Source organism: Netta rufina (assembly GCF_964035555.1).
Source record: "Netta rufina genome assembly, chromosome: 19".
NCBI lineage: Eukaryota > Metazoa > Chordata > Aves > Anseriformes > Anatidae > Netta > Netta rufina.
This window is the reverse complement of record NC_140143.1, coordinates 12,630,198-12,657,465: the sequence shown is the minus strand read 5'-3', so window position 1 is coordinate 12,657,465 and position 27,268 is coordinate 12,630,198. Positions and strand designations below refer to the sequence as shown.

General features: G+C 40.8%; 1 protein-coding gene across 1 annotated transcript; it reads right to left on the bottom strand.

The window, feature by feature from the left end:
- Positions 1 to 632: 632 nt before the first annotated feature.
- Positions 633 to 26,600, bottom strand: LOC311216896 (myosin-1B; the record flags this gene model as incomplete). The annotated part of the gene is made up of 39 exons (XM_084298511.1): positions 26,509 to 26,600; positions 24,365 to 24,602; positions 24,132 to 24,275; positions 23,883 to 24,039; positions 23,295 to 23,322; positions 23,093 to 23,204; positions 22,921 to 23,013; positions 22,742 to 22,805; positions 22,556 to 22,654; positions 22,347 to 22,450; positions 22,114 to 22,252; positions 20,474 to 20,592; positions 20,220 to 20,369; positions 19,784 to 19,954; positions 19,230 to 19,539; positions 18,381 to 18,454; positions 17,997 to 18,084; positions 17,793 to 17,910; positions 15,421 to 15,544; positions 15,198 to 15,334; positions 14,396 to 14,651; positions 12,695 to 12,937; positions 12,428 to 12,604; positions 12,203 to 12,348; positions 12,031 to 12,121; positions 11,554 to 11,943; positions 10,804 to 10,930; positions 9,642 to 9,760; positions 9,129 to 9,325; positions 8,494 to 8,677; positions 8,242 to 8,407; positions 7,950 to 8,074; positions 7,435 to 7,743; positions 7,133 to 7,336; positions 5,931 to 6,056; positions 5,632 to 5,802; positions 5,441 to 5,545; positions 5,078 to 5,173; positions 633 to 782 (listed from the first exon to the last, which is right to left on the bottom strand). The coding sequence occupies exons 2-39, from the start codon at positions 24,566 to 24,568 to the stop codon at positions 633 to 635; spliced, it is 5,817 nt and encodes a 1,938-aa protein (XP_084154637.1). The 5' UTR covers positions 24,569 to 24,602; positions 26,509 to 26,600.
- Positions 26,601 to 27,268: the final 668 nt, after the last annotated feature.

Here is a 27,268-nt window from a genome sequence, read left to right as displayed (position 1 = left end):
CATTGATGAACAAAAATTAAAAACAGATCTCATTTTGGGTTTAAATGTCCTCTAAATTCTGTTTCAAAAAGTCTTGAAGAATTAGAGGTTTAACCTGAAAAAAAAGTCTTCTTGTAACTAAGCTACATGACTTAATAGAATAATCAGTTACTAGACTGGATTACCAGAAAATTCAATTATTTTTTGATTTCTGGAAAGAAACTTTTAGTTAAAATCTAGTGTCTTCCTAAAGCAAAATTTAGAAGGCATAGTTACATGCAATTGCAAAGAAATAATCATTTTCTCCCTTGAGAATATAATCATTTTCTTGGGTGAAATCCATGATGAGGATGAAGCAGGATGTCAGAACACAACACTTTAACAGTGGCTGAAACACTTTGAAAATACCCAAAGTCAGGTTTTTTCACTGACTGAATATAAATGAGTAAGGAAAAAAATTAAACCTTATAAGATTTCAGGATAGTGATTAAAATACAGCTTTGAACTTCTTTCATGAGAAAACCTCTACAATTTTTATTGTCTAGACATTAATGATCTATAGATTCTTGAAGAACTACACAGTAATTACAAATCAAAGTGATAGAATTTCACATTTTGTGCAATTATCTTTCACTTTAAACCACAGGAAGCATTTACTCTTCACTTTCTGCCTTGCCAATTTCACGGCTCTTTGCTCGGAGCTTGTTGACCTGTGACTCTGCAATGTCAGCCCGCTCCTCTGCTTCCTCCAGCTCATGTTGGATTTTGCGAAACTTTGTGAGATTGACATTGGACAGCTCCTCCTGTGGACAGGAAAAAAGTTATGAAAATTTTTAAAATGTCATTTCCGATTTTCCTTAAGTGTGTTGGTGTGAGATTCAATAAGGGAATGGGAAGATTCAGAAACATAGAATCAGAGTTGGAAAAGTCCTTCAAGATCATCTAGTCCAACCATCACCATACTACAAACGTTGCCAACTAAACCATGTCCCTAAACACCAGGTCCAACTTTCCTTGAACACCCCCAGGGATGGCAATGCCACCACTTCCCTGGCAACCTGTTCCAATGCCTGAATAGTCTTTTGGAAAAGAAATGTCTCCTAATTTCCAACCTGAAACTCCCCTGGCACAACCTGAGGCCATTCTCTGTAGTCCTATCACTAGTTACCTACAAGAAGAGACTGATCCCCAGTTCCCAACAACTTCCTTTCAGGGAGTTGTAGAGAGCAACGAGGTCTCCCCTGAGCCTCCTCTTCTCCAGACCAAACAACCTCAGTTCCCTCAGCCGCTCCTCATAGGACTTGTGTTCCAGGCCCTTCACCAGCGTTGTAGCTCTTCTCTGAATGTGTTTCAGGGCCTTGATTTCCTTCTTGTGGTAAGGGGCCCCAAACTGTACACAGTATTCAAGGTGTTGCCTCACCAGAGCAGAGTACAGGGGAACAACCACCTCCCTGGTCCTGCTGGCTACACTATTCCTGATACAAGCCAGGATGTCATTGGCCTTCTTGGCCACCTGGGCACACTGCCGGCTCACGTTCAGGCAAGCATCAATCAGCACCCCCAACATCCTTTTCCTCCACATAGCTTTCCAGCCACTCTCTCCCCAAGCCTGTAGCATTGCATGGGATTGTTGTGGCCAAAGTGCAGGACCTGGCACTTAGCCATGCTGAACCTCATCCTACTGGCCTCTACCCATTGACCCATCCTGTCTACGTCCTTCTGGAAAGCCTTGTAGAGGATAGGTTGATGGGCAGAGGCCAATGGAATGAGGTTCAGAATGTCACTTTTCACACACAATTTCTTATCCAGAAATTACATTAAGTTTATCAAATTCATACTGATTTCTTTAGAAAAGTCAATGAAACTAATTTGAAATAGTTTTTAAATGTTTAAAAATAATTTGTTCTTATTGTAACACTATGCTGGATATACTGTGGTATTTTGCCTTTACATAATGAAAAAAATCAAAGACTGGATTTGTATGTAATTCTTTCCAATATTTCTGGGGGAAAAACAAAGAAATAGCTTAAATGCTAAATATTTAGATGGTTAATAATATATGACAAGAATATATGACTCTCTGAATATGAAGTGAATGTATGATTCTCTGAATATGGACTTTGAAATTTCTGAATAATTATATATAGAATGATAGAATCATCAAGGTTGGAAAAGACCTTCAAGATCATCAAGTAAAACTGTCAACCTGACATACTGATTTACATCACTAAACCACATCCCTCAGAGTACCATGTCCATACATCTCTTAAATACCTCCAGATATAGTGAGGGTCTCCAGCATTCCTCTGGAGTTCCAAGCCCGTTCCAGTTCTTGAATACCCTCTCTGTAAAGAAATTCTTTCTGATATCCAATCTAAACCTCCTCTGGTGCAACTTGAGGACAGGTCCTTGCATCTTATCATTTCTCACCTGATAAAAGAGACACCAACACCTTCCTCACTGCAACCCCATTTCAGGTAGTTGTAGCGAGTGCTGAGGTCCACTCTCAGCATCCTCTTCTCCAGACTAAACCTCTGTTCCCTCAGTTGTTCCTCAGATGTCTTGTGTTTTAGGCACTTCAACAGCTTTCTTCCTCTTCTCTGCACATGCTTGAACAGCTTAATATCCTTGTAGTAAGGAGGCCCCAAACTGAACACAGTATTTGAGGTGTGCTCTCACCAGTGCTGTGCACAATGGGATAATCACTTCCCTAGCCCTATTGGCTATGCTATTTTATATGCAGGCCAGGATGCCATTGGCCTTCTTGTCCACCTGGCACACTACTGGCTCATGTTCAGCCAACTGTCAACCAGCAGCACCCCAAGTCATTTTCTGCTGGACAGTGTTCCAGCAACTCTTGTCCAAGCCTATACCACTGAACAGGATTGTAATGACCCAAATGTGGGACCGGGCATTGTCATGTGAGTGAACTTGGCCAATCTGTCTAGCCTATCCAAATCCCTCTGCAGAGCCTTCCTACCCTCAAGCAGATCAACAGTCCCGCCTAACTTGGTACCATGTACAAGCTTACCAAGGGTGCACTTAATGCCCACATCCAGGTCATTGAAAAAACTGTTAAACAAAATGCTCCCCAATACTAAGCCCTGGAGAATGCCATTGGTGACCAGATACCTGGCTGGTCACCTGACAAATCTGGTGACCTTGGTGGTTACAGCATTAGTGGATATGGGAAGAATAACTGACATCACCTACCTAGATTTGAGACATTTTACACGGTCTCCCATGATATTCTTGCCTCTAAATTGGAGAGACATGGATTTAATGGATGGATCACTCAGTGAGTAAGGAATTGGCTGGATGGTTGCACTCAAAGAGTTGCAGTCAACAGCTCAATGTCCAGGCAGAGACCAGTAACAAGTGGTATTCCTCGGGGGTCAATATTGGGACCAGCACTATTTAACATCTTTGATGGTGACAGGGACAGATTGAATGCTTCCTCAGCAAGTTTGCTGATGACACTAAGCCGTGTGGTGTGGTCGACATGCTGGAGAGAAGGGATGCCATCCAGAGGGACCTGGACTTGCTTGAGAGGTTGGCCTGTGCAAATCTCATGAAGTTCAACAAGGCCAAGTGCAAGGTTCTGCATCTGGGCTGGGACAATCCCAAATATGAATATAGGCTATGTAATGAGTGGATAGAGAAGGCTCTGGGGAGACCTTATACCTTCCAATACCTAAAGGGGACCTACAAGAAAGCTGGAGAGGGACTCCTTACCAGGCTGTGTAGCAATATAGGACAAGAAGTAATGACATTAAACTGAAAGAGCGTAGATAGGTTTAGATTATACATAAGCAAGGAATTCCTCATGATGAGTGTGGCGAGGCACTGGAACAAGTTGCCCAGATTCATTGTGGATGCCCATCCCTGGAAATGTTTAAGGCCAGGTTGGATGGGGCTTTAAAGGACTTGGTCTAGTGGGAGGTGTCCCTACCCATGGCAGGGGGGTTGGAATTAGATGATCTTTGACATCCCTTCCAACCCAAGCCATTCTATGTTTCTATGATTCTACCAAATGGACTGAACTCCATTTACTAGGACTCTTAGAGCCTAGCCGTTCATCCAGTTCTTCACCCAGCAAACTGTACACCTGTCCAAGCCATGAGCAGCCAGTTTCTCCAGGAGAAGGCTGTGTCAAATGCTTTACTAAAATCCAGGTAAAAAACATTCACAGTCTTTCCCTCATCTAATAAGCAGGTCATGTTTTCATAGAAGAAGATCAGGTTAATCAGGCAGGACCTGCCTTTCATAAACTAATGCTGGCTACTTCTGATCACCTGATTGTCCTGTGTGAGCCATGTGATGGCATTCAAAATGACCTGTTCCATAACCTTCTCTGGTAGTAAAGTTGGACTGACAGGCCTGTAATTCCTGGGTTCCTCCTTCCTTTGCTTCTTAAGAGTCAGGTGTATTGAGGTTCCCCTCCTGTGGCAACTTTAGTCTAAACGTCCTTTCAGCAGCTTGGCAAGCCTATAAACAAAGATGGTCTTCCCCTCCTCCAACAGATGGACCCCGTCAGTTCCCAGTACCCTAGTTATCTCAGAGAGTCACATCATCTAAAAAGCCGGATCCCAGGCTATAAGACCAGTAGTACCGCAAGCATGCATTGATCTGCCACCTTCAATGGATGCCTTTAAAATCTCTTTGGCTGGAAGGATCAAAGAGAAGATCACCTGTGCTCCAGAGCCTCATAAAGCTGCTCCAATGGCTTAGAGCTGCTCCAAGGAACTTTAAATTCCATTAAATCATTTTTTCACTTATTTACTGCTATTAAATTATGTATTGCAACTTCTTTGAAGGTAATTCCGTTTTCTGCATGAGGGAATGATGAAATATGAAATAAAGAAAGTTAAAGAAAGAAGCATTACTCTTGACCTTCAACATTCTTTCCAGTGATGCAACAATGCTCAGAACAAAAGATATTCTACACCTCTGTACATTCCTGATCTTTTCTGTACTGCACAGCCAGAAAATGACAAAAAATGTTACAGTCTTGAACAGAGCTAGGCAGAGGAAATTATCAACACAAATTTCCACCTCTGCCATGAGGTAGACTGACTCTTCTCACAGAAATACTTACAGCTTCCTCAGCTTGCCTCTTGTAGGATTTCACTTTCATTTGCAGCTTGTCCACCAGATCCTGGAGCCTGAGAACATTCTTCCGGTCTTCCTCAGACTACAGACAATGTTAAACAATGGCAAGAAAATAGTAAATAATAGCAACGCTTCTTTTCCTATCTCCCTAAGTTTCTTCTAAACGAAACAGAGACAGTTACATGCCTTACAGAGCACTGCTGTTCAGTTATACAGAGCTAAAAAACTTGCTGTGTCAATGACTAACTGAGAAGTATGGAAAGAAAACCCTCATGAGGCACTATGCTAACATATTCAACTCCAGAGAGAAGGGTGTGTAACCACAAAAAAAACACCTCTTCTCCCTTACCTGGTAGGTCAGCTCCTTCACCCTCCTCTCGTACTTGCGCACACCCTTCACAGCTTCAGCGCTGCGCTTCTGCTCAGCATCAACCTCCCCTTCCAGCTCCCGCACCTGCAATGAAAAATCTGTCTTTGGAGCTTCTCCGGTACCTCTCCAAGGGACATGCTCACTTGTGCACAAATACCAGCCCCACGCACCCTGGCCTCCAGCTTCTGGATTTGCTTCTTGCCTCCTTTCAGGGCCAGCTGCTCAGCCTCATCCAGACGGTGCTGCAGGTCCTTCACTGTCTGGTCCAGGTTCTTCTTCATTCTTTCCAGGTGAGCACTGGTGTCCTGCTCCTTCTTCAGCTCTTCTGCCATCATGGCCGCCTGGAGAAGAAAGAATCAAAGAATCAAAGGCGTCTTGCAGCTGAAGACATTTTTTTTTTTTTTTTTTGGGGGGGGGGGGGGCGCGGGGATAAATCCACCATCATCAGTGAAAGGAGACCCCAACTCACATCTGTGATGGCCTTCTTGGCCTTCTCTTCAGCATTGCGGGCTTCCTGGATGGTGTCTTCCATTTCACCCTGAATTTGGGCAATGTCTGTTTCCAGCTTCTTCTTGGTGTTGATTAAGCTGGTGTTCTGTTTGAGAAAAAAACATAGTGTTTTCTCCAGCGGCTTTAGTATACCATCTCTGGCAATAAATAATTTCCCTACTTTTATTTAGAGTTCTGTTAATGTGTTATATGAAGAATATATACTGCTGTTTAATAGTTGTGCTAGAAGACTGCCATTGAGATATTTTTTGAGTCATTGAGTCATTGAGATACCCTTGTTAAAAAATTAAAATAGATTTAATGATTATGTCAGTTCTCTAAGAACTGTTTCTTACATTTCCCTCTGAATTTGGGATATAACCGTTTCCGGCTTCATCTTGGTGTTGCTCAAGTTGGTGTGCTGCTTAAGAGCAAGAACATCACAATTTTGTTTCCATTACCTTGTAATATCAAATCAAGAACACTGCAAAATACTGGTCTTTAATGTAAATTGTGCCGTCAGGTCCCATGGAATTCTGTTCTAAAGGAGTTGTGGTGGTAGCTACTAGTTTCTTAGCTGTTTAGCTGTTTAAGTAGCTGTTAGCTAGTTTCTTAGTGACGAGCTCCAATATTTCAAGAATGTCTTCCATAAAATTTCCACACAGTTTGTGGGTCAACACAGAAGGAATTTATACTTGCAAAGAAAAACAACATAATCTTTCCTTATCATTTTCAGTCTAGTGGCAGTTCTACAGAATACTTACACTAACTTTGCTAAAAGATGTTAAGGACAGTATTAGTGTATTCCTGTTTGAACATAATTCCTGTGATAAGCATAATCATCAACCTAAGTCTGACTTTACAATCTCAGATGTAGGAAAGGTAGTGAACTTACAGAAGCAATAGGGCATGAACCTCCAATTCTCCTCTTAATTTATTACTTTTAAAATAAATCTCTACTATAGTCTAATGAATTCCATCTTGTTTCTGAGGCTGAAAACTCACTTTTAGTATTTCTTATCCATACTGTGACCTTTGCAACATATAACTTACTAAATGCTGTTACTTATAACTACCAACTACACTTACTTATAACTACTAAATGTTGTTACACAGCTAGTCTCCAGGTACTTCCTTTGTATGGAGCAGAAATATAAATATTAAATATATTTGTTCACTGACTTGGGTATGGAGGAGCTGCACACGCTCGCTTGCATCCAGAAGCTCCTGTTCAGCCACTTTCCGTGACCGCTCTGTCTGCTCCAGGGCTGCCCGCAGCTCCTCAATCTCAGCCTGCAAGAGGTTTGCTCTGCGCTCCACCATGGCCACCTGCTCCTTCAGGTCCTCCTGTGTTCTGAGAGCATCATCCAAGTGTATCTGGGTATCCTGCAGTACAAGTGAAAGAAATTATAAGCAGACCAGAGTCCTTTGGAACAGAAAATTTTAGCTAAGACTTGTCTATGAGCATCTTTAATTCAATAGACCTTGAGCACTCCCTGTGTGTTTCTCAGGTTCTTTTGTGCCTCTGCAGCCTGGCGGTTGGCATGGCTCAGCTGGATCTCCATTTCATTCAGGTCTCCCTCCATCTTCTTCTTCAGCCGCAGGGCTTCGTTCCTGCTCCTGATCTCAGCATCCAGGGTGCTTTGCATGGACTCCACAACTCGGAGGTGATTTCTCTTCAGCTGGTCGATTTCCTCATCTTTCTCTGCTATCTTCCTGTCAATCTCAGACTTGACCTGGTTGAGCTCAAGTTGGATGCGAAGGATCTTTCCTTCTTCATGTTCCAGGGAGGCCTGTACAGGAATGAATGCAAATTAAATACTTATGTGAAAAATATTGAACCTCAAGCTCTGAGTAAAGCAAAGTGCAGTGTTTCTGATGATATCTCTACAGTTTTATAGAAGCATTCTTATCCTCTTGTATCTGGAATGACTTCACGCTGCGTATAATGAGATCGAGATCCAAGACCTGTAAGACAGAAATAAATAATGCCAGCTACCTCTGCTTCCTCCAGAGCAGCCTGAAGTTCTGATTTCTCCTGCTCAATCTGCTTCTTGACTTTCTCCAGCTCATGAATTGCCTTTCCTCCCTCCGCAATCTGCTCTGTGAGGTCAGAAATCTCCTCTGTGGAAACAAAGATGAACAGCATTTTCATACACAGGGCAAAAGGGGAAGTGTCCTGCCACACTGAGGCAACAGGCATCTTTGCAGACCTGGAGGCAAAAAAACATGTGGAAAGTCAGACACGGTTGTGAGAAAGCTCTACCAGGAGTAGAGGACCAGCAACTTACGCTGCAAGTTCTTGTTCTCACGCTTCAGTGTTTCCAGGTGGTCCAGGGACTCCTCATAGGCATTCTTCATCTTAAACAGCTCCGTGCTGAGAGAGCGAGACTCCTTCTGGGAAGCTTCCAGCTCAGCCTGTGTTTCCTCGTACTTCTGCTTCCACTCTGCCAGGATCTGAGGAGCAACAGGGCGTGAGTATGGATGTGGCAATTGTGAGGGGATGCCCTGCCCAGGAAGCACAGGGCCAGAGGCCAGAATACCTTGTCAAAGTTCTTCTGCTTCTTGTCCAGAGCTGCGCAGGCAGCATTTGATCGCTCCACGTCAATCATCAGGTCTTCCACCTCGTTCTGCAGCCTCTGCTTTGTCTTTTCCAGGGAAGCACATTTGGCGTTGACGGCTTCAACATGTTCCTCTGCATCCTGCAGGCGCTGTGCCAGTTTCTTCCTGGGAGGTGGTAAGCACAGTTGCCAGTAAGAAAGCAAGTTCTCATTAAAAAAACAAAAACAAAGCAAAAACAAAACATACAGCCACTTGGCCACTTTGTGCTCACAGAGCACACTTGGCCACTTTGCACTGTGTGATCCCCGTTTACACAGAGATTAAGATCTCTTCTAGACAGTCATAGTATTTCCGTGTCTGAATGCTGGGCTCTAGCAAGTCACTCTCTGCTGTTCACTCTGGTATTCACTCTAGCACTGGTCACTCTTCTATTCTGCGTCTGAAGAGCTTTGGTGCTTCTGCTTTGCTCAGTGCATATTCTCTCTTGGTTATATTTTCCTTCTTCCTGCCACCCCACCCCAAAGTGCAGCATTGGATTCTTTCTGACACTATTGTAGTGGTCTCCTGAAATTTCCATTGTTACTTTCTCTCAACCTTCCCCACTTTCCCCACGCACTTGGCCTCCTCCAGCTCCTCCGTGCGCTGAATAGCGTCTGTCTCATATTTGGTTCTCCACTGGGACACTTCACTGTTGGCTTTGGACAGGGCACGCTGCAGCTCTCCCTTTGCTTCTTGCTCCTCCTCATATTGTTCCCGGAGCAAGTCACAGTCGTGGCGAGCAGACTGCAGGGCGTGGGCCAAGGCGTTCTTGGCCTGGGGGAAAAATAGTAGTGGGTCAAGGAATAGAAATCTCCTTGGAAATGTGTAAATGTCCTGACTGAAATATTATTCTCCCATGAGAATGATGGCAATGTATTGAATGAGGACGGGAGAGTTGGGAATCTGCAAAATGGAAATCTAATGGATAGATGGTAGGTATCAGGGAGCAAAGGTAAATTGCACTAAATGAACTAAGAGTTTGTGTTTTTTTCCCTCTCAGCATGGTGTCTCTGTAATCTCATATGTGTCTGAAGCACGTTTTGGTGAGGAAAAATCCAGTGGACAAGATAGAATTTGGAAGCCTACCCACCTTTATCTCTTCTTCTAAGTGCCTCTTGAGTTCCTCAATCTGTTGGGTGAATGCCTGCTTGCCTCTTGATAGCTGAGAAATCAGAGCATCTTTCTCCTCCACCTGGCGTGAATATTCACCTGGGAAAGTTTGTAGATACATAGGCCTTTCATTCTCATTGATGCCTGTGTTCTGCATAGTTAGAGCTTTGACAGTGTATTTAGGAGAGCTCACAAAAGCTAATGATCTTATTACATACATTTCTCCTTATTACATTTTGATCTTAGTCCGTAATTTTTGTATCAATTTATTACATTCATTTTATTACATACATTTATGTATATTATTTATTATTACATACACTTATTGATCTTATTACATTACATGATCTTATTACATATATTTTCTTCTTACATTTCTCACATCTGTGTTGGACTGGCCAGGTGCCCAGAAGGATCATTTCTATACTGAGTAAGAGAACCTCTATATGACATTTAAAACCTTATTAACCGTGATAATCAAATGAGTATGAAAGTTATTTTGTTAAACAAAATTTTATTCTATTCATTGAGTATTAGTCACTGATCCTCATATATATATCTGAATTAAATATTCATTTAAGAGGCAGTACATGAGATACATCATTTCCCCTTTGTTGATATCTGAGCATTTTTGCTTTACATTTGCACTAAGATTGGTGGTCACTTCAAGCTTACAACATGAATACTAAATGGTGCATGTGACAAGGTATATATTCCCAGCATCTCCTGATTTTCTCCTGTGAAGCAGAGGGATGAAGTCTAGCTTATGAGAGAGATGAATTCTTCCTTCAATCTAGAATGCCTTAATTATATAATTGGTTCTGTACTAGGCTTACTTGTGAATATGTACAATTCTCTGGCACTGGGGAGCTTAGCATTGGACACAGCATGCCGGGTATGACCTTACCAGTGCTGCAGAACAGGGAAGGATCACCTTCCATTCATCTGCTGGCAACACTCCTAATGCAGCTCAGGATTTTGTTGGCCTTCTTTGCCACAAGAACACATTTCTGGCTTTTGTTTATCTTGGTTTCCACCAAGACTCCAGGTCTCTGTGATCCCTTTTAAACCCCCCCTTTATAAGCCCTTATTTATTTATTTATTTATTTACAATGTTCTCTTAAAAAATATAAATGTCTTACCAGATTCTGTTTGTAGACGAGCTTTCTGAGCACTGATGTCATTAATTGTGCGTTGTTGCTCCTCCTCCTTTGTTTTAATCTCACTGAGTTGATCTTCTAGAGAACGACACATCTTCTCCAAATTTGCCTATTTTCATGATGAACAGAATGAAGGAAAATTGGTGGTTCAACACAATTACTGGGAATCTGAATTCTCATGAAGAGAGTTCAAAGAGAGTCAAAATGTCTCAGTTCTATAAAACTTGCACCTCCAGCTCCAATATCTGTACAATTAATTTACATGCACTCAGTTTCTGAAATACAAGATGATGGCACACTGTAACGGGGCATTTCTGTTTGTCACTTACAGATTACATAATTGAAGTATTTACAGGAGTGGAAGAAAAATAGGAAGAAAAAAGAAATGTAGGGTAAGAGCAATTTCTAGTTGAAAAAAAAAAGCTAAAAAACTGTTAATGTCAGCATCATTCAGTATAATATTGTGAACCAAACAGTGAGAACCAAGAATTGTGAACCAAGCAAACATATAGTGACACATCCAATGACAGTCTATATATCCTTAGGTTAGGTGCTTCAGCTAAAGATATATGTCTTTCAGAAAAAGGAACAATTATTATACTACTATTAAAGAATGTAAACACAATATCAAGTGGTAAAGAACTACTGTGTATTTTAAAATATGATTAACTTAAATAATAAAATATGAATACTTGATTAAGTTTGAACTACTGTGAAGATGTATTTCAGCACCTTGGCTTTGGAGACAGACTCCATGTTACTGGCCAAGTCATCTATCTCCATCTTCAGCTCACTCTTCTCCTTCTCCAGCTTCTGCTTGACTCGTTGCAGGTTGTCGATCTGCTCCCCAAGCTCAGCTGTGCTGTCTGCATGCTTCTTCCGCAGGGCGGCAGCTGTGGCTTCGTGCTGCAGCGTGGCCTCTTCGAGGTCGCGGCGCATCTTCTGAAATTCTGCCTCACGCTTCTTGTTCATCTCAATCTGAGCTGCCGTAGCCCCTCCAGCTTCTTCCAGGCGCTCGCTGATCTCCTCCAGCTCTCTGGAGAGGTCAGCACGGTGCTTCTCTGCTTTTGCCCGAGAGGTTCGCTCTGCCTCAATTTCCTCCTCCAGTTCCTCGATACGGGCCTGGGGAAAATGCAAGACCCTTCACACCCATGCCCTACTTGTATTGATGTCCTTCTGAAGGGCTGAAGGGAAGGACCAGAGGCTTGCCTGCAGCTCCTTGATCTTCTTCTGTAATTGCATGCCCAGGGCTTGCTCATCCTCAATTTTGCTCTGGATCTGGCTGATTTCAAAGTCTTTCCTTTGCACAAAGCATACACTGTTAACACCTGAATAAAAGTACATAGTAAATCCATGTTATTTGTCCCACAACCACACTTACTTCTTCAGTTTCTCATCCAGCTGCTGCTTATCATTTTCCAAATCCATTGTGGATTCCTGGGCCATCTTTAGGTCTCCCTCAAGTTTCCTCTTAGCCCTTTCAAGGTCCATGCGCAGTTTCTTCTCTTGCTCCAGGGACCCTTCCAGCTAAACACAACAACACCATTAATGCCAGGCAGGTTGAACTCCATACCTGTCCTGTCTCGCTGGAGGCACATGTGCTTACATCATCCACTTGCTGCTCCAGCTTGGTTTTAGCTTTGGTCAATGTATTGACTTTGTCCTCTTCGGCCTGCAGGTCGTCCAGTGTCTGCTGGTGGGCCTCTTGGAGGGCTTTCTTCTCTTTTGTCAGCTTGGCAATGGTCTCATCCAGGGATGCCATCTCCTCTGTGAGATTTTTCACCTTTGATGAAAAGGGAGCAAGTGTAATTAAAGCAAGTAGGTACAAGACTCCCATAATAGCACAGTATGACTGATGTCTTCTGCCTCATACCTTGTTTTCGGTGGCATGTTTTTCCTTTTCAACCTTGGCCAAGGTTAACTCCAGGTCATCAATGTCTTTCTTCAGCTCTGAACATTCATCCTCCAGTTTCCTCTTCTTGGCAGTCAGCTCAGCATTCATCTCTTCTTCATCTTCTGCTCTCTCTGTCAGCTCCTTAATTTTGGCTTCCAGCTGGATTTTAGTTTTGATGAGCTGATCACATCTTTCCTCAGCATCAGCTAAACCATCAGCTTCCTGCAATGATTCATTAGAATGAAATATTTTTGAAAATTCTGTTTGTATGTCAGCCATTATTTTTTCTCCTTTTTTTAGAGCAAGGTATTTTTATTTTCAAAGCGGTTTCATAATGATGTTTCAAGTTAGAACTCCTTATCATAAGAGTTTATTTATTTTATTTTTTGATTTATTATTTTTTATACCATTTATTTTGGAATGCCTCCAGCCCTGAAGACAGGTGCTATGTAATAGTATAGTAATAAAAGATGAATAGTATATAAAAATAAAATATGAAATATGAATAGTATAGTATAGTAATAGGTGCTAAGGATATATATATATATATGTATATATATAAATTTTATTAGTGTTACATTGCACTGGATCTATGAATGGAATAGAGTTCTGAAGTCATTAGAGTACCATGTAGGCAGATTTCTCATCATCCAGCATTTAAAACTCAAATGCTAAGCACTCCAGCGTTCTGCTGAGAAATACTTATTATAAATCTCACAAAATAATTTACTTAGCATAAATTCATCTTTAATACAAATTTTTTAGTTTGGGGAAAATTTTGTGTTAAGATCACTGTTCCAAAGGCATCAACTGCATCAGACATATGTGTAGCCGTTGTGGTCAGGAAGAACAGTTTGGAAAGGAGACTGGTGTTTAGCCAGTACAAATTGCCTGAATTTGCCGGCATTCTAACATGGAAACTTTGAAGTCCTTGGAGAAGTAACCTTTATTTTCTTTGTACTCCATGTTCTTTTCCTTATGGTTCTAACAAAGAGCAGAGATGCCATCCAGGCAGAAGGCTTCCTATGGCTCAGCAAGATGGCTAGACTGGGTTTTATCTCACCTAGATTTATTTATCTGATATGTAACTTCCTGTAATTGAGAAAATCAAGATGCAGTTGATTTTCACTACTTTCTTCTCCCCGCCTTTCCGTGGAGAAAGTATTAGCTTTCCCCACTTTCATCACTGTTTTTCCTGAAGAGGCAGGAATGAGAAATGCTGTAGAAATACCTTCCACTCCAGCTCCTCTTACTTACTCCAATAGAATCCATTTGTAATTCCCCAAATCAGGGTATCAGTTGGACATCCAGACTAACTTCATTCATCAGATGATAACATATCAAAATTATATAGTAAATAAGGTTACATAAAGACATAATAATTGCTGCTCTAAGTTGTCATATATGATTTAAAACAATATACTATAGCAGTAAGGTTTACTACCTGGAAATGGATTAGCTCTCTCTTGATTTAAAAGTGCATGGAACAAGCTGCAATAACGACTTGAAAATTTCTTAATATGTATTTATTCCAGCTTAGCTTTTCTATGTTTTTCCTTCCTATTTTATTCTTTATATGTTGTTCAAAATAATACTGGTTTGGAATAATGTGTCTGTTACCAAGATATATGGATTATTTTACATGGGGCATGATGAGCCAAAAGAATTAGCAACACTCACGGCCTGCACTTGGAGCTGTAGATCATTTTTCTCCTGAAGCAGGGAAACCATTTTCTCCTCCAGCTCCTTTCTCTTTGCCTCAGACTTTGCAAGCTCTTCCTTGGTTTTCTCAAACTCTTCCTTCATGTTTGCCATCTCCTTCTCTGATTCTGCACTCTTCAGCAAGGGCTTGATCTTGAAGAACAGCTTCATCCAGGGCCAGTGCTTGACATTCATGAATGCACGTACATTGTACTGGATACAGAATATAGAGTCCCTGAAAGGTAAGGGAAGTATGTTTTATACTTTTGAATATATATATTACAGAATTAACTTATATATACAAATATGTATAATATGTAGTGACTGTTCTATATGTAATACTTTATAGTGATAATTCTCTATATAATGAATTACGTACATACAGGCATATATATATATATTATATTTTATGTATATAGGAAGCAAATATCCTATTGTGATGTAGTGATGGCCAACCTATATGGACAGTTTTGAAGTCCAGATTTTGGACATGAGCAGCTTACATGGCCTATATATCTGAATTCTGGACATTTACAGAATTTAGCCACTTATAGAAATTAGCAAAAATTACTACAAAGAGTGACATAATTTAAAGAAGGTCTTTTCTTCTTCTTCTTTTTTTTTTTTTTTTTTTTTTTTTTCCCTCTCCATTCATAGTGGTAAAATGAACTAATAACAAATAAATGAGTTTCATCGAGAAGGAGCTCGTTTTCAGTTTTGTTCACACCATTGGTATGTTAGGAGGATTGGCCCAGCAAGCCAAATAACTGTATGTATCTACCTCCTCTCCATCATTTTCTGGAACTCCACTCTCATCAGGAAGCCTCTGCACCTAGCCTGTGTGCGAGTGATGAGCTGTGCCAGCTTCTCATCCCTCATCTCCTCCAGCAGTCCCAGCAGCCCAGCTTTGAAGAACACCTTGAGAAAGGAAATGGTCGCAGCACATAATTGTCAGGTACTGCAAAGTACAGATACACACTATTTAAGTCAATAAGTATTTATACCTTGGTGTGACCAAATTTGTATTGGGTGTGATCCACATCAATAGATCCGAGGAGCTTCTCAGAAGCCTTCTTGCTATCAATGAATTGTCCCTCTGGGATAGCACTGGCATTAAGCACCTTGTACCTATGAGAGGAAGTAGAATATGAAGAACAGCTTCCTGAAAGCTCATTCAAGCCTGTACAAACTGATTCCATTGTTAAGATTCTCTGCAGAGTGGCCATGAGTGGATGAGAAGTGAGTAAGCCTGAACTTTACTCTTTTGCTTAGAAATGATATTTCCATGGGTAAATGTTTTTAGAGTAAAACTTGCACTTTCCTTAGTCTCGAAATCCTTGACAAAGAATGAATACAGATTTCCATGGGTAACTACTGGCATATTTCCCATGTCTTTTTATTTAAAGAGTTATCTTCAAATGAGAACGCTACGTGCAAGAAAAAACGTGTGGGTATGAGAAACAATTCTTCACTAATAAAAAGTGTCAGTACATACTCTTGGAGCGTTTTCCAGCTGATACAGAGCAAGAATCACAGAATCGTCGTCTTGGTTGGAAGAGACCTTCAAGATCACCTAGTTCAACCTCTGACCTAACACTAACTAGTTCTCCACTAAACCATATCACTAAGCACTCCATCTAAACATCTTTTAAAGACCTCCAGGGATGGTGACTCCACCACTTCCCTGGGCAGCCCATTCCAATGCTTAACAACTTTTTTGGTAAAGAAGTTTTTCCTAATATACAACCTAAACCTCCCCTGGCACAACTTTAGCCCATTCCCCCTCGTCCTGTCGGCAGGCACATGGGAGAATAGACCAACCCCCACAAGCCCAGCTCCCTCAGCCGCTCCTCGTAGAACTTGTTCTCCAGACCCCTCACCAGCTTTGTTGCCCTTCTCTGGACTCTCTCGAGCACCTCCATGTTCTTCTTGTAGTGAGGGACCCAAAACTGAACACAGCACTCGAGGTGCTGCCTCACCAGAGCCGAGTACAGGGGGACGATCACTTCCCTAGCCCTGCTGGCCACACTGCTTCTTATGCAAGCCAGGATGCTGTTGGCCTTCTTGGCCACCTGAGCACACTGCTGGCTCATATTCAGCCGACTAGCATCCAATACGCCCAGGTCCTTCTCTGCCAGGCAGCTTTCCAGTCACTCATCTCCCAGCCTGTAGCGCTGCTTGGGGTTGTTGTGCCCCAAGTGCAGGACCCAGCACTTGGCCTTGTTGAACTTCATACGGTTGGCCTCAGCCCATCGGTGCAGCCTATCCAGATCCTCCTGCAGAGCCTTCCTACCCTCAAGCAGATTGACACATGCACCTAACTTGGTGTCATCTTCAGACTTACGGAGGCCACTTCCCAGAGGATTATGAGGGCCACGTTCTGCTCCCCATCCCCTTCCACCAGCTCAGGGTGCTGGGTATCCAGACAACAACTGCTCTTGCCGCTAAAGACTGCGGCAAAGAAAGCATTAAGCACCTCTGCCTTTTCCTCATCCAGATCATCAATAAAGATATTAAAGAGGACTGGCCCCAGTACTGAGCCCTGGGGGACACTACTAGTGACTGGCCTCCATCTGGATTTGACTCCATTCACCACAACTCTTTGGGCCCGGCTATGCAGCCAGTTTTTAACCCAGCGAAGAAGCAAGACCTTTTGATATTATTTGGTTTTCCAACAATTTAGTCTAAAATATTTTGTTGCTGCTTGATTCACAGCTGTGTGCTGATGGCTGCAAATCATCCTACTTTGCTCTCTAGAAGTTAAAGAAGTCCAAGCTAGTCAACATTCTTTACGGATAATTAATTAAAAATGTTTTATAATAGAAGAAAAGGAAAAAAAAATAGAAGAGAAGAGAAGAGAAGAGAAGAGAAGAGAAGAGAAGAGAAGAGAAGAGAAGAGAAAAGAGAAGAGAAGAGAAGAGAAGAGAAGAGAAGAGAAGAGAAGAGAAGAGAAGAGAAGAGAAGAGAAGAGAAGAGAAGAGAAGAGAAGAGAAGAGAAGAGAAGAGAAGAGAAGAGAAGAGAAGAGAAGAGAAGAGAAGAGAAGAGAAGAGAAGAGAAGAGAAGAGAAGAGAAGAGAAGAGAAGAGAAGAGAAGAGAAGAGAAGAGAAGAGAAGAGAAGAGGAAATGGAAGGCAAGGCAAGGCAAGGCAAGGCAAGGCAAGGCAAGGCAAGGAAAGGAACTAATTGCCCTTTGGAAATGTCTTTTCTTCTAGCTAGCTATTGAAAGAAACTGGATGATCAACTCAGACAACAGACTTTTATATGACAAAAGTAGTTACTGTGAACCTTCCCATAACTCCCACAGAACTTAAAATGGTTAGTAAATGCAAACTGTTTGGCAAGGATATGATGGAGGGTGGCTTAAGTGAAGACTGACCTCTGTTTAAAGTCTGCGTAGAGTATTCTGCTGGGAAATCCTTTCCTGCAAATTCTGATCCCTTCCAGCACACCGTTACATCGTAGCTGGTGAAGCACCAGCTCATGTTCCATGGCACCTAACAAATGATATCATGAATTGGTACTTCATTGTATTGCACAGAGATGGTCAGATTCCTTACATCATGTAACCTTAACAACTTACCAGGTGTTTTTGTTTCATTGGGAATGAGGCACCGCACAAAATGTGGATGTGTGCTTCGCAGATTGCTCATCAGTTTGTTTAAATTTTCCTTAAGAGCAAGAGCAAAGATTATGCTTAAAAATGGTACTTATACAATACAATCTCATTATTAGATGGATTAAAACCACTATAATAAGATCATGATCAGAACAACCTTTTGGGCACGTCTAAAGTAATTCTTCCAATAATTCAATGAGAATCCTTCTTTGTTATGAAATGCATACCTTTACCCTTTCTTAACATAGAGAATTTATATCCTAGATTGATCTGAAACTTTTTATGTGCAGAATTTTATGTATCTTTGATCACAATGCTGTAGAATTTATAATGATTATTCTAAGGTACCCGGAAAAGAGCCGAGACAGTTTGGAAAGAAGAACCCTTCTTCTTGCCACCTTTCTTGCCACCGCCACCACTCTCTGAAAAATAATACATTAAAAAAAAAAAAAAAAAAAAAGAATTGAACAAAAACATGTGATTAGAATTTGAAAAACTTTGTGTGTCAATCTTAATAAATAGAAAATGTAATAATACGAGCAAAATTCATAAATGCCTAGAGTGTTTATAGTTTCAAAGATTTTGTTTAGATAATAGCAGAATAAAATCTAATGACTTTCTTATATAAAGAAAATTAAAATGGGAAATACAATGCAACATCCTGTAGAGTAGGAAAATTAAGGAATTAAATAACTCATGAATGAATACATGAAATACATCAACAAAAGTGTCTTTCCATAACTTTATATCTAAAACTATGCATAAATCTAATGTAATGGCAACGGGTTTGATAGTATTTCTTGAAGTATTTGGGAATGTTTTATTGTAGAAATTATCTCCTGTGTCAAAGATCCTGTGCAAATTTTCTGTCTTATCTCCACTCTGACAACACATCTATAAAGGTCTCTAGAAAAATCTAATATCTTTTATTAATCTGAGTGACTGAGTGCCAAAAAGTAGAGAAGGTTTCGGGCACACAAACCTTTCACTATATTAAGAAACATTTTGTGTACAAACCATATTTTCCATATATTTTAAGCTACTGTGGTTAAAGTAATACTAGCTACACTGACTTGTGAAAACAAGTCTCACATTTATAAAATTTAAATATTGTTGCAAAATATTATTGCAAGTTTTTTTTTGTTTGTTTTGTTTTTTCCCCATAAAGTATAGGAGAATTGATTTAAAAGAAATCACCTGCTTCTGCCCCACCAACAGAGGCAAAGAGTAAGGCCAGTGTCTTCAGAGAGGACTTCTGGTACAGGCCCACAACAGTTTCATTCAGGGGATCCTTGTTCTTCTCAAGCCAACCAGTGATGTTGTAGTCCACTGTGCCAGCATAGTGCACAAGTGAAAAGTGGGCCTCGGCCTTGCCTTTACCAGGCTTGGGCTTCTGGAAGTTGTTGGATTTGCCCAGATGCTGGTCATAGAGCTTGTTCTTGAAAGAGGTGTCAGTTGCCTTGGGGAACATGCACTCCTCTTCCAGGATGGAAAAGATGCCCATGGGCTGGAAGATGCAGAAAGAAGACATGAAAAGGCAGAAAGAATCACAGATAAAGAAGTATTTTCCCAAGTGGGAGGATATTAAAACTCCCATGCACTTTTAAAGTGGAATTCTTCTGCACAGCAGAGCAAGCTATGGAATAATATAAAACTGTGTATTTACAATATCGTAAATTTCAATTTAAATTTGTATATGTAAGAAATTGATGTGTTTCTGAAAACATTAGGCATTGTGGTTACAAAGATACCTTCTCAATGAGTTCAATGCAGGCAGCCAGGTCCATCCCAAAATCAATGAACTCCCAGTCAATTCCTTCCTTTTTGTACTCCTCCTGCTCCAGCACAAACATGTGGTGGTTGAAGAACTGCTGCAGTTTCTCGTTGGTGAAATTGATGCACAGCTGCTCCAGGCTGTTGAACTGCGGAATACAGACAGAGATTATTATTATGGTAAAATCAGAAAGGTAAGGATAATGAACTTTTAAAGCAAATTTTCTGTCTTTATGATTTTCAATTGGCATATGTGCAACACAAAACTATTCTCAATGAAAAGCTTGTAGCAATCATGGTGCTTTAGATGTAACTGAAAGTATCAAACACATTTCTGTAAAAAGAAAGGCAACATTTCTTAAATTCTTCAGCAGAGTTACTTCTAAAATTACGTGAATAAAACATTGCTCTTACATCAAATATCTCAAAGCCAGCAATGTCCAGGACACCAATGAAGTACTGTCTGGGTTGCTTCGTATCCAGCTGTTGGTTGATGCGAACAACCATCCATAAGAACATCTTCTCAAAAACAGCCTTTGCCAAAGCACCTACTGAATTGTATACCTAAATCAAAACCAGAAAGTATGCAGTTATCATATGGAGCAAAAATGGAAGTCCAGTGTTTTTGTTATCAAAACACTTCTTTCCAGACACCAAATTTTTCTTACCTGCTGCACAGTTTGACCCTTGGTTACATACTCATTCCCAACTTTGACTCGGGGGTAGCACAGGGCCTTGAGCAGGTCTGCTGAGTTCAGACCCATCAGGTAGGCAGCCTTGTCAGCAACTATACAAACACATGGCAGCAGCATGTATTAGCTTACCAGCAGGTATATCTTGCAGAAATTCAGAATGGCTTCTGCAGAAATCATAAGTAGTTTAAGACACATACATACAGATACAGAACCTTCTCCTGATTTGATAGGAGATATTGATATGTCTCTTGATAGGAGACACTACTGTGTTTGTTGTTGTTTTGCATTTAAAACAACAACAACAACAAAACAACTAGTAGCGAAAGGCAATTGTAGTCCAGATAAGAAGGCCAATTAAGATAAAAATGTAACATATTTTTATTTCATCATAAGCAACATTCCCCAGAAGCTGGGGAGCATTTGTGTTGGGTGTATTTTCATCACCATTGGCTTATTTTGAATTTTATTGAATGAAAATTTAACTTAGAGGCATTTAGGTAGACAAAACTCAAGAAATGTTTTAAAAGACAAAAGGGAAAACTAAGTCTGGGATGATAGTGAAGTTGTAGACAATCACAGATGTTCTCAGAACCAGACAGTGCAATCTCTTTCAGTGACTGCTGATGAAGTAACCTTAAAAACATAATACTCAAGAGATGACCATGCTTAAGTGTCAATTATGCTTTAAAGAACCTACACCTGAAATGGATACCAGTTTTTAGAAGTGCATGCTCAAGCAGAATTCAAAAAGTTTGTCATACTTTCTACTATTACTTGTAACAATGAATTCAGATGTGGACCCTGTTAACAGGCATGGTATGCAAAACGCTTTGCCCAAGAATGCCTATATATATCATGTGAAAACATAGGAAAAAAACATAGCAGATTGCTGCATTAATATTTGAAATGACCAAACATCCTTAAATTGCATCAAAAGATATTGAGGTTAGAAACAGAAAAGAAAATCCAATGAGTAAAGATAGTGTAATACCAGAATAAATTGCTTGTTTTCCTCGGGGTCTTCAAAAGAATGCAAAGTAGGAAAAAATGCACACTAAATGAAGTAAGCGGAGGGCAGAGAAGATAAACTGCCACAGTCTTCTCCCAAGTTTAAGGGCAAACAGAACTGGCACAATAATAGATGATTTTGCCACACTGAGAAATTTGCAATGGCCAAACTTTACGTTGACCTGAGACTCGGAAAAAAAATCAGTTTTTGATTTCAGTAGAATCGGTGTTGCATCCACGGCTCCAAATGGTTATGTGCCAGACCTGGGAAGCTGCCATTCAGTAGAGCAGCAAAGCCCGACTTCCTTCTGCCTGACTACTACTTGGTCAGCAGATGGAAGTGCAGTTTGGGATTTACTGATCCTTATACTTTGCGTAGTCCAAAGTAACCTGCATCTTTCGCTCAGCTGTGCTCTTCCAGGGAAGACCTCATGTTAGGACACACTAATGTGCTGCAGTACTAGCATCGGGGGAAAAAATGCAGATGGAGTCCATGATTCTGACCCTGAATCATGGATTCATGACGTGAATCATGATCCTGAATCATGGACCCTGAACTCTGCCTGTAGCAGTGAGTGTTTCAGTATTTATTGTAGTAATAATACCTTCGGTGCCGTCTGGCTCTGCCTGCTCTTCACGCTGCTTCTGCTTAAACTTCAGGTTCCCATAGTGCATGACAGCCCCCGTCAACTTGTAAATGGCTGTTTTTTCATCAGGAGTGAAGCCCAGGATGTCAATGGCACTCTAATGACGGAAAAATTAAAGAATACTTAAAAGCAAGGACCATGCCTGTTTATAGATCAGAGTCCACCTAAGAAACTTTCTGTGCATTGCTTACATCTGTGGCCATCAGCTCTTCCTGGTCATTAATGCTGGCAACCGTGATCTCCCCTTGACTCACATACTGGTAGTCGTATGGGTTGGTGGTGATCAGTAGCATCTCTGAGAAGGACAAAACATATACAGATCCAAAGACAATAGGCATGGAAAGGAATGAAAAATGTTGCTCAGTGAACTCTATCTGGAGAAGTTACTGGTATTTCCTACCAATTAGCTCTGGCTTCTTGTTGGACATGATCTGATAAAATATGTGGTAGCTTCTTTCAGCCTTGAGCTGGAAAGTGACCCTGGACTTCTCCAGCAGATCTGGGAAGGACGGTAGGAGAGAGTTAGCACAGGAACTGAGCACCAAAGTCAGAAGGAATGTGATCAGGCCTGGAGGCCTGGTCTTACATGTTTCAATGTCAGCAGAAGCCAGTTTTCCCGTGGCACCAAAATGGATCCTGATAAATTTACCCTGAAAAAAAAAATTAAAAAAAATTTAAAAAAATCTAGATCCCCCTCACCAACTCTGACTGCATTGTGTTGATAAGAAAAAAGTCATTTTTTTCTTATGCCAAGCGGCAACTTACAAAGCGTGAGGAGTTGTCATTCCTCACAGTCTTGGCATTACCAAAGGCCTCCAACAGGGGATTGGCACTGATGATTTGATCCTCAAGTGTCCCCTAAAATAGAAACCTCATTGTCATGTTATAGCTCAGAAATCAATCAGACACTTGCAGGGTCCTACTTCTAGGAGCCCACCTGCATTTTGCCAGACTGCTCCTCCTTCTTCTTATCCCCACTAGCTGCAATTGTTGCAAAGTACTGGATGACACGCTTTGTGTTCACAGTCTTCCCTGCACCGGATTCTCCACTGTCAAATCAAACATGGACCCAGAGAGTGTGTGGTTCCTGGGCATGGGGCAGCCCCTCAGGGACTCGAGTAGGGAGTGAGTGTACTTACGTGATCAGGATTGACTGATTCTCACGGTCTGCAAAAAAGGCAGAATGAAAGTTTTAACCATTGTTCTGAATAGCACTGAGCTGACTGAAAAGTAAATCTGTAAATGTAAGCTGGGGCTTCTTTGGAAAGTCTAAGCACTGACTCCTAGAAGACAGTACTGGATTTCCTTCCACATTCCTCAGTAGTAAGTATAAGCTCTGCTGGACCCACGCAACTGCCAGAGGCATGCGGTCCTCAGGCAAGCTGTGTATGCACTTGCCCTTCACACAGTTCTCATCAAGGAATCGAATCAAACTGCCTACCCATGATTAGATAAAGGACTGTATGGAATAATAATATTTTCTATTCCCTCAATGTAAAAAAGTAGCAAACTGTGAGTCCAGTGTTTCTTTCTGCGATGGGAGAGTGTGGAATTTGGTACAATAATACACAGTGCAGAATCTATGCATGCTTCTGGTACAGTTTGGCTTGCAATTGTCAATTTCTGTCACACGGCTCCATGGTGTTTGAAGCTGTCTTGTTACCTGCTCCAGTACGAGCCATGAGGCTTTTTGGTTTAGATTGCTTTGAATGAGATCAAGCACTCACCAGTCAGCATGAACTGATAGGCGTTGTCAGAGATGGAGAAGATGTGTGGAGGGGCCTCCTGGCGCTTTTTGCCTCGGTAGGCCAACACCACCTCTGGGTTGTACACCGGCAGCCACTTGTAGGGGTTGACAGTGACACAGAAGAGACCCGAGTAGGTCTGAGAGGAAGGGAGACAGCACGTTGGTTTCTGCTCAGCTTGGCACAGCAGGCCTTCCAGCTACCCAAAGGAAGAGAGCTGCTGGTACTTACGTAGATCATCCAGGCTGCATAACGCTCTTTGAGGTTGTACAGCACAGCAGGTTCATGGAGGTGGGTCATCATGGCCATGTCCTCAATTTTATCATACTTGGGAGGGTTCATGGAGAAGATTTGGTCATCCTTCACTGTCAGAGTCTGCCAAAGAAAAGAAAGAACCATATTTGTCATCTAAGAGTCTAGCGTAAGATTAAATCGTATTCTTAAGCCTTAATTTTTTTACTCACTTCTCCTGCTTCAGTCTTGACAGTGACCTTTCCTGCTTCTTTGCTCTGGATTGTGCTTTTCACATAGGATTCTTTAGCATGCACCACAAAGACTGATGACTTGGCATCAAAGGGCTTGTTCTGGGCCTCGATTCTCTCTTTTTCTGACTTTCGGAGGTAGGGGGCTGCCTCCCCAAAGATGGCCATATCAGCATCTGTTGACATGGCTGGTGATTACTGGGAGTAATGCAGGAAGTATCTGTGATGGTATAAAATATGTTTTTTGGTCTTGCTGAAACTCACAAGGTTCGCACAGACCCACCCCTCAAGCCTGTCTAGGTCCTTCTGGATGGCATCCCTTCCCTCCATTGTGTCAGTCACACTACACAGCTTGGTGTTGTGAGTAAACTATCTGAGGGTGCACTCAACCCCACTGTCCATGTCACCACTAAAAATATTAAATGTTCACGTTACTATGTGTATCATCTAATTTAATTGATTCTTTCTTTCATTGTTCTGCTAATTTAGAGCTTTATTCTTTCCTTTATATCGTTTTTATATAGTGAGAACGCTAGGCCTACTATACTACTGCATTTTCAGAGAAATGTAGGAATGTTTATGGAGAACATGTTCATTGAATGCTCGTGGTTCTGTCATCTGTTGTATTAACAGTATAAACAGATATTTGCCGAGATGCTGAGATTCCAAATGCTGCTCTCAGTAAATATTCCAGATTTTAGAATTGCAAAACCTTTTTTTTTTTTTTTTTTTTTCTTTTCTATTTATCTGTTTCAGACTATATGTCCACACGAAAAGACTGGAGGAGTACTCTTGCAGAGAGTGTACATATGCAGAGAGATAACATTATTAGCACTTCTCATTACAGACATTCCCTTGGGATAAAATAGTCCAAGGTGTCAAATCTTCCAAATATTCCACAGATATATCTGCTAACAGTGTTGATATTCTCTGTGTTGATCTGTTTCATAATAGAAACCAAGTAATCTCTTACATCCATTCACTATTTTTATTTTTGAATTACCCTGTTTATTATTGCTTAACAGTTATCTTGACTGAAAACCTACATGCAATTGTTAAGATAGAATTCAGGTATATTGTTCCAAAATTAATAGTGTTTCAAATCAATGCTTTGTTTTTAGCCTAATTTTATCTAGATCCATCACCTTCAATTTGGAATTTGAAAAGTTTTTCCTAATAAATTAAGAAGCTCATTTATATCAGATATTTTCACCTATGGAGGACCTTTAGGTGACAATAAAATAAAATGTTTGCTTTTTCTTGAGAAGCTATTTTGCTTTGGTTGCAGGAAAGATATTCTGAACTTTGAATAATTTTAAAACTATTTTATGAACCCTTTACTATTTAACAACCTCCTTATTGAAATATGTCTAGCCTCACTGAAGTAATATTTTAATAATATTCACAGTACCTTTGTAAATTATAAAATTAACTCCACTCAGCGTTCTGCTGTTCACATGTGACAAAAATTGTTTTGTCTTCTTAGCCAACAGAGTTCATGACACAATTTATTTGTTATCAATTCAAAGGCATCAACACAACCTGTTGCTACAAGCCACTGTTTTGTTTCTCACTACATAATTTCTATATTGTTGACTTAAAATGTTATTAAATATTATTAAACAAATGAGACCACTTCACATACACATATTCAAAATATATAAGGTTTTAAAATGGATCCAATTTTTCAACAGCAGTTTTAGCATTGCATAACATTATTCAAATACGTATATGTTTTTTCCCATTCCTTCAAAGCTATTACCAGTGACTTCATGTTTGAGGCAAAGGCAAAGGATGATTGTTGGCTTCAAGAAAATATTTAATTTCTGGGTAAGTAATTGGAAACTGCTACGTAATGTTTTTTTCTTCTTAGGACCATTCTTCCTAAGCTTACAACTTAACGTCTGTAAATGTAGGATTCTTCCACTTCCTGTAGGCAATAAAGCACCTTTAAGACTACTGTTTTTGTGAATCCTGTATGTTATAAGCAACCCAGCCCAAGTATACTGTACTTATAAAATGGAAATAAATATAAAGGATGCAGAGGTGGCCAGTACAGCTGCATAGAAGTCCTATCTTAAAGCATCTCCCTCTGCCCCTAAAGAGCAAATAAATCAGTATCTTACCTTTTGAGAGACCAGATGAATGGCTTGCAAAGCTGGAAGCTGGTCAGTACTGTAAAATAGAATTAGCAACTTCCTTCTTACTGCTGCACAGAATTCCAGAGAAAATTTATAGACAGAAAATTTACAGATGCCTTGAAAGCAGATTGAAAATCCCAGCTGACATTGGCCGTTCCTGTGGAATGAATGTAAGTGCCTGCAGGAATGCGGTGGTGGTGTTTGCGGAATGCAGGGCCAATTTCCTTCATCCCCCACCTCCCCAGACCAAAGCCTCTAACACTCTTACCTTAGAGATTTCTGAAGAAGGACAAGATACACTGATCCCAGGATACATTTATAGGGTCTGATCTACATACGTAGCAGTCACCTCCTCTTTCTTAGGTCAAAACATTTTTGGCAATCTTAACTGCTAGCAGAATTCTCATTCATTAAAAGTGAATGGATATACTTGGACATAACAGGTCTGTGAATATATCTCCTATAAATAATTTAACAAGAGAGTATGAGATGGGGGGGGGGGGGGGGGGGTGCAAGACGTAGATGAAAAGGGCTGCATGAGTACTGTAATCAGGTAGATGTTGACTTGAGTAGAGAAACGGAAGAGCCAACATATTTATTGTAAGGAAACAAATAGGGATGGAGAGGTGAAGGTGCAGATTACTGCATTTTGCAAATGCTCTGAGTCTGCAGTGTGGATAAGTTCAAAGGCTCCCACTGACATGCAGAATTATTGTTAGGGGAAAGGAATCCCAGTACAGGAGGA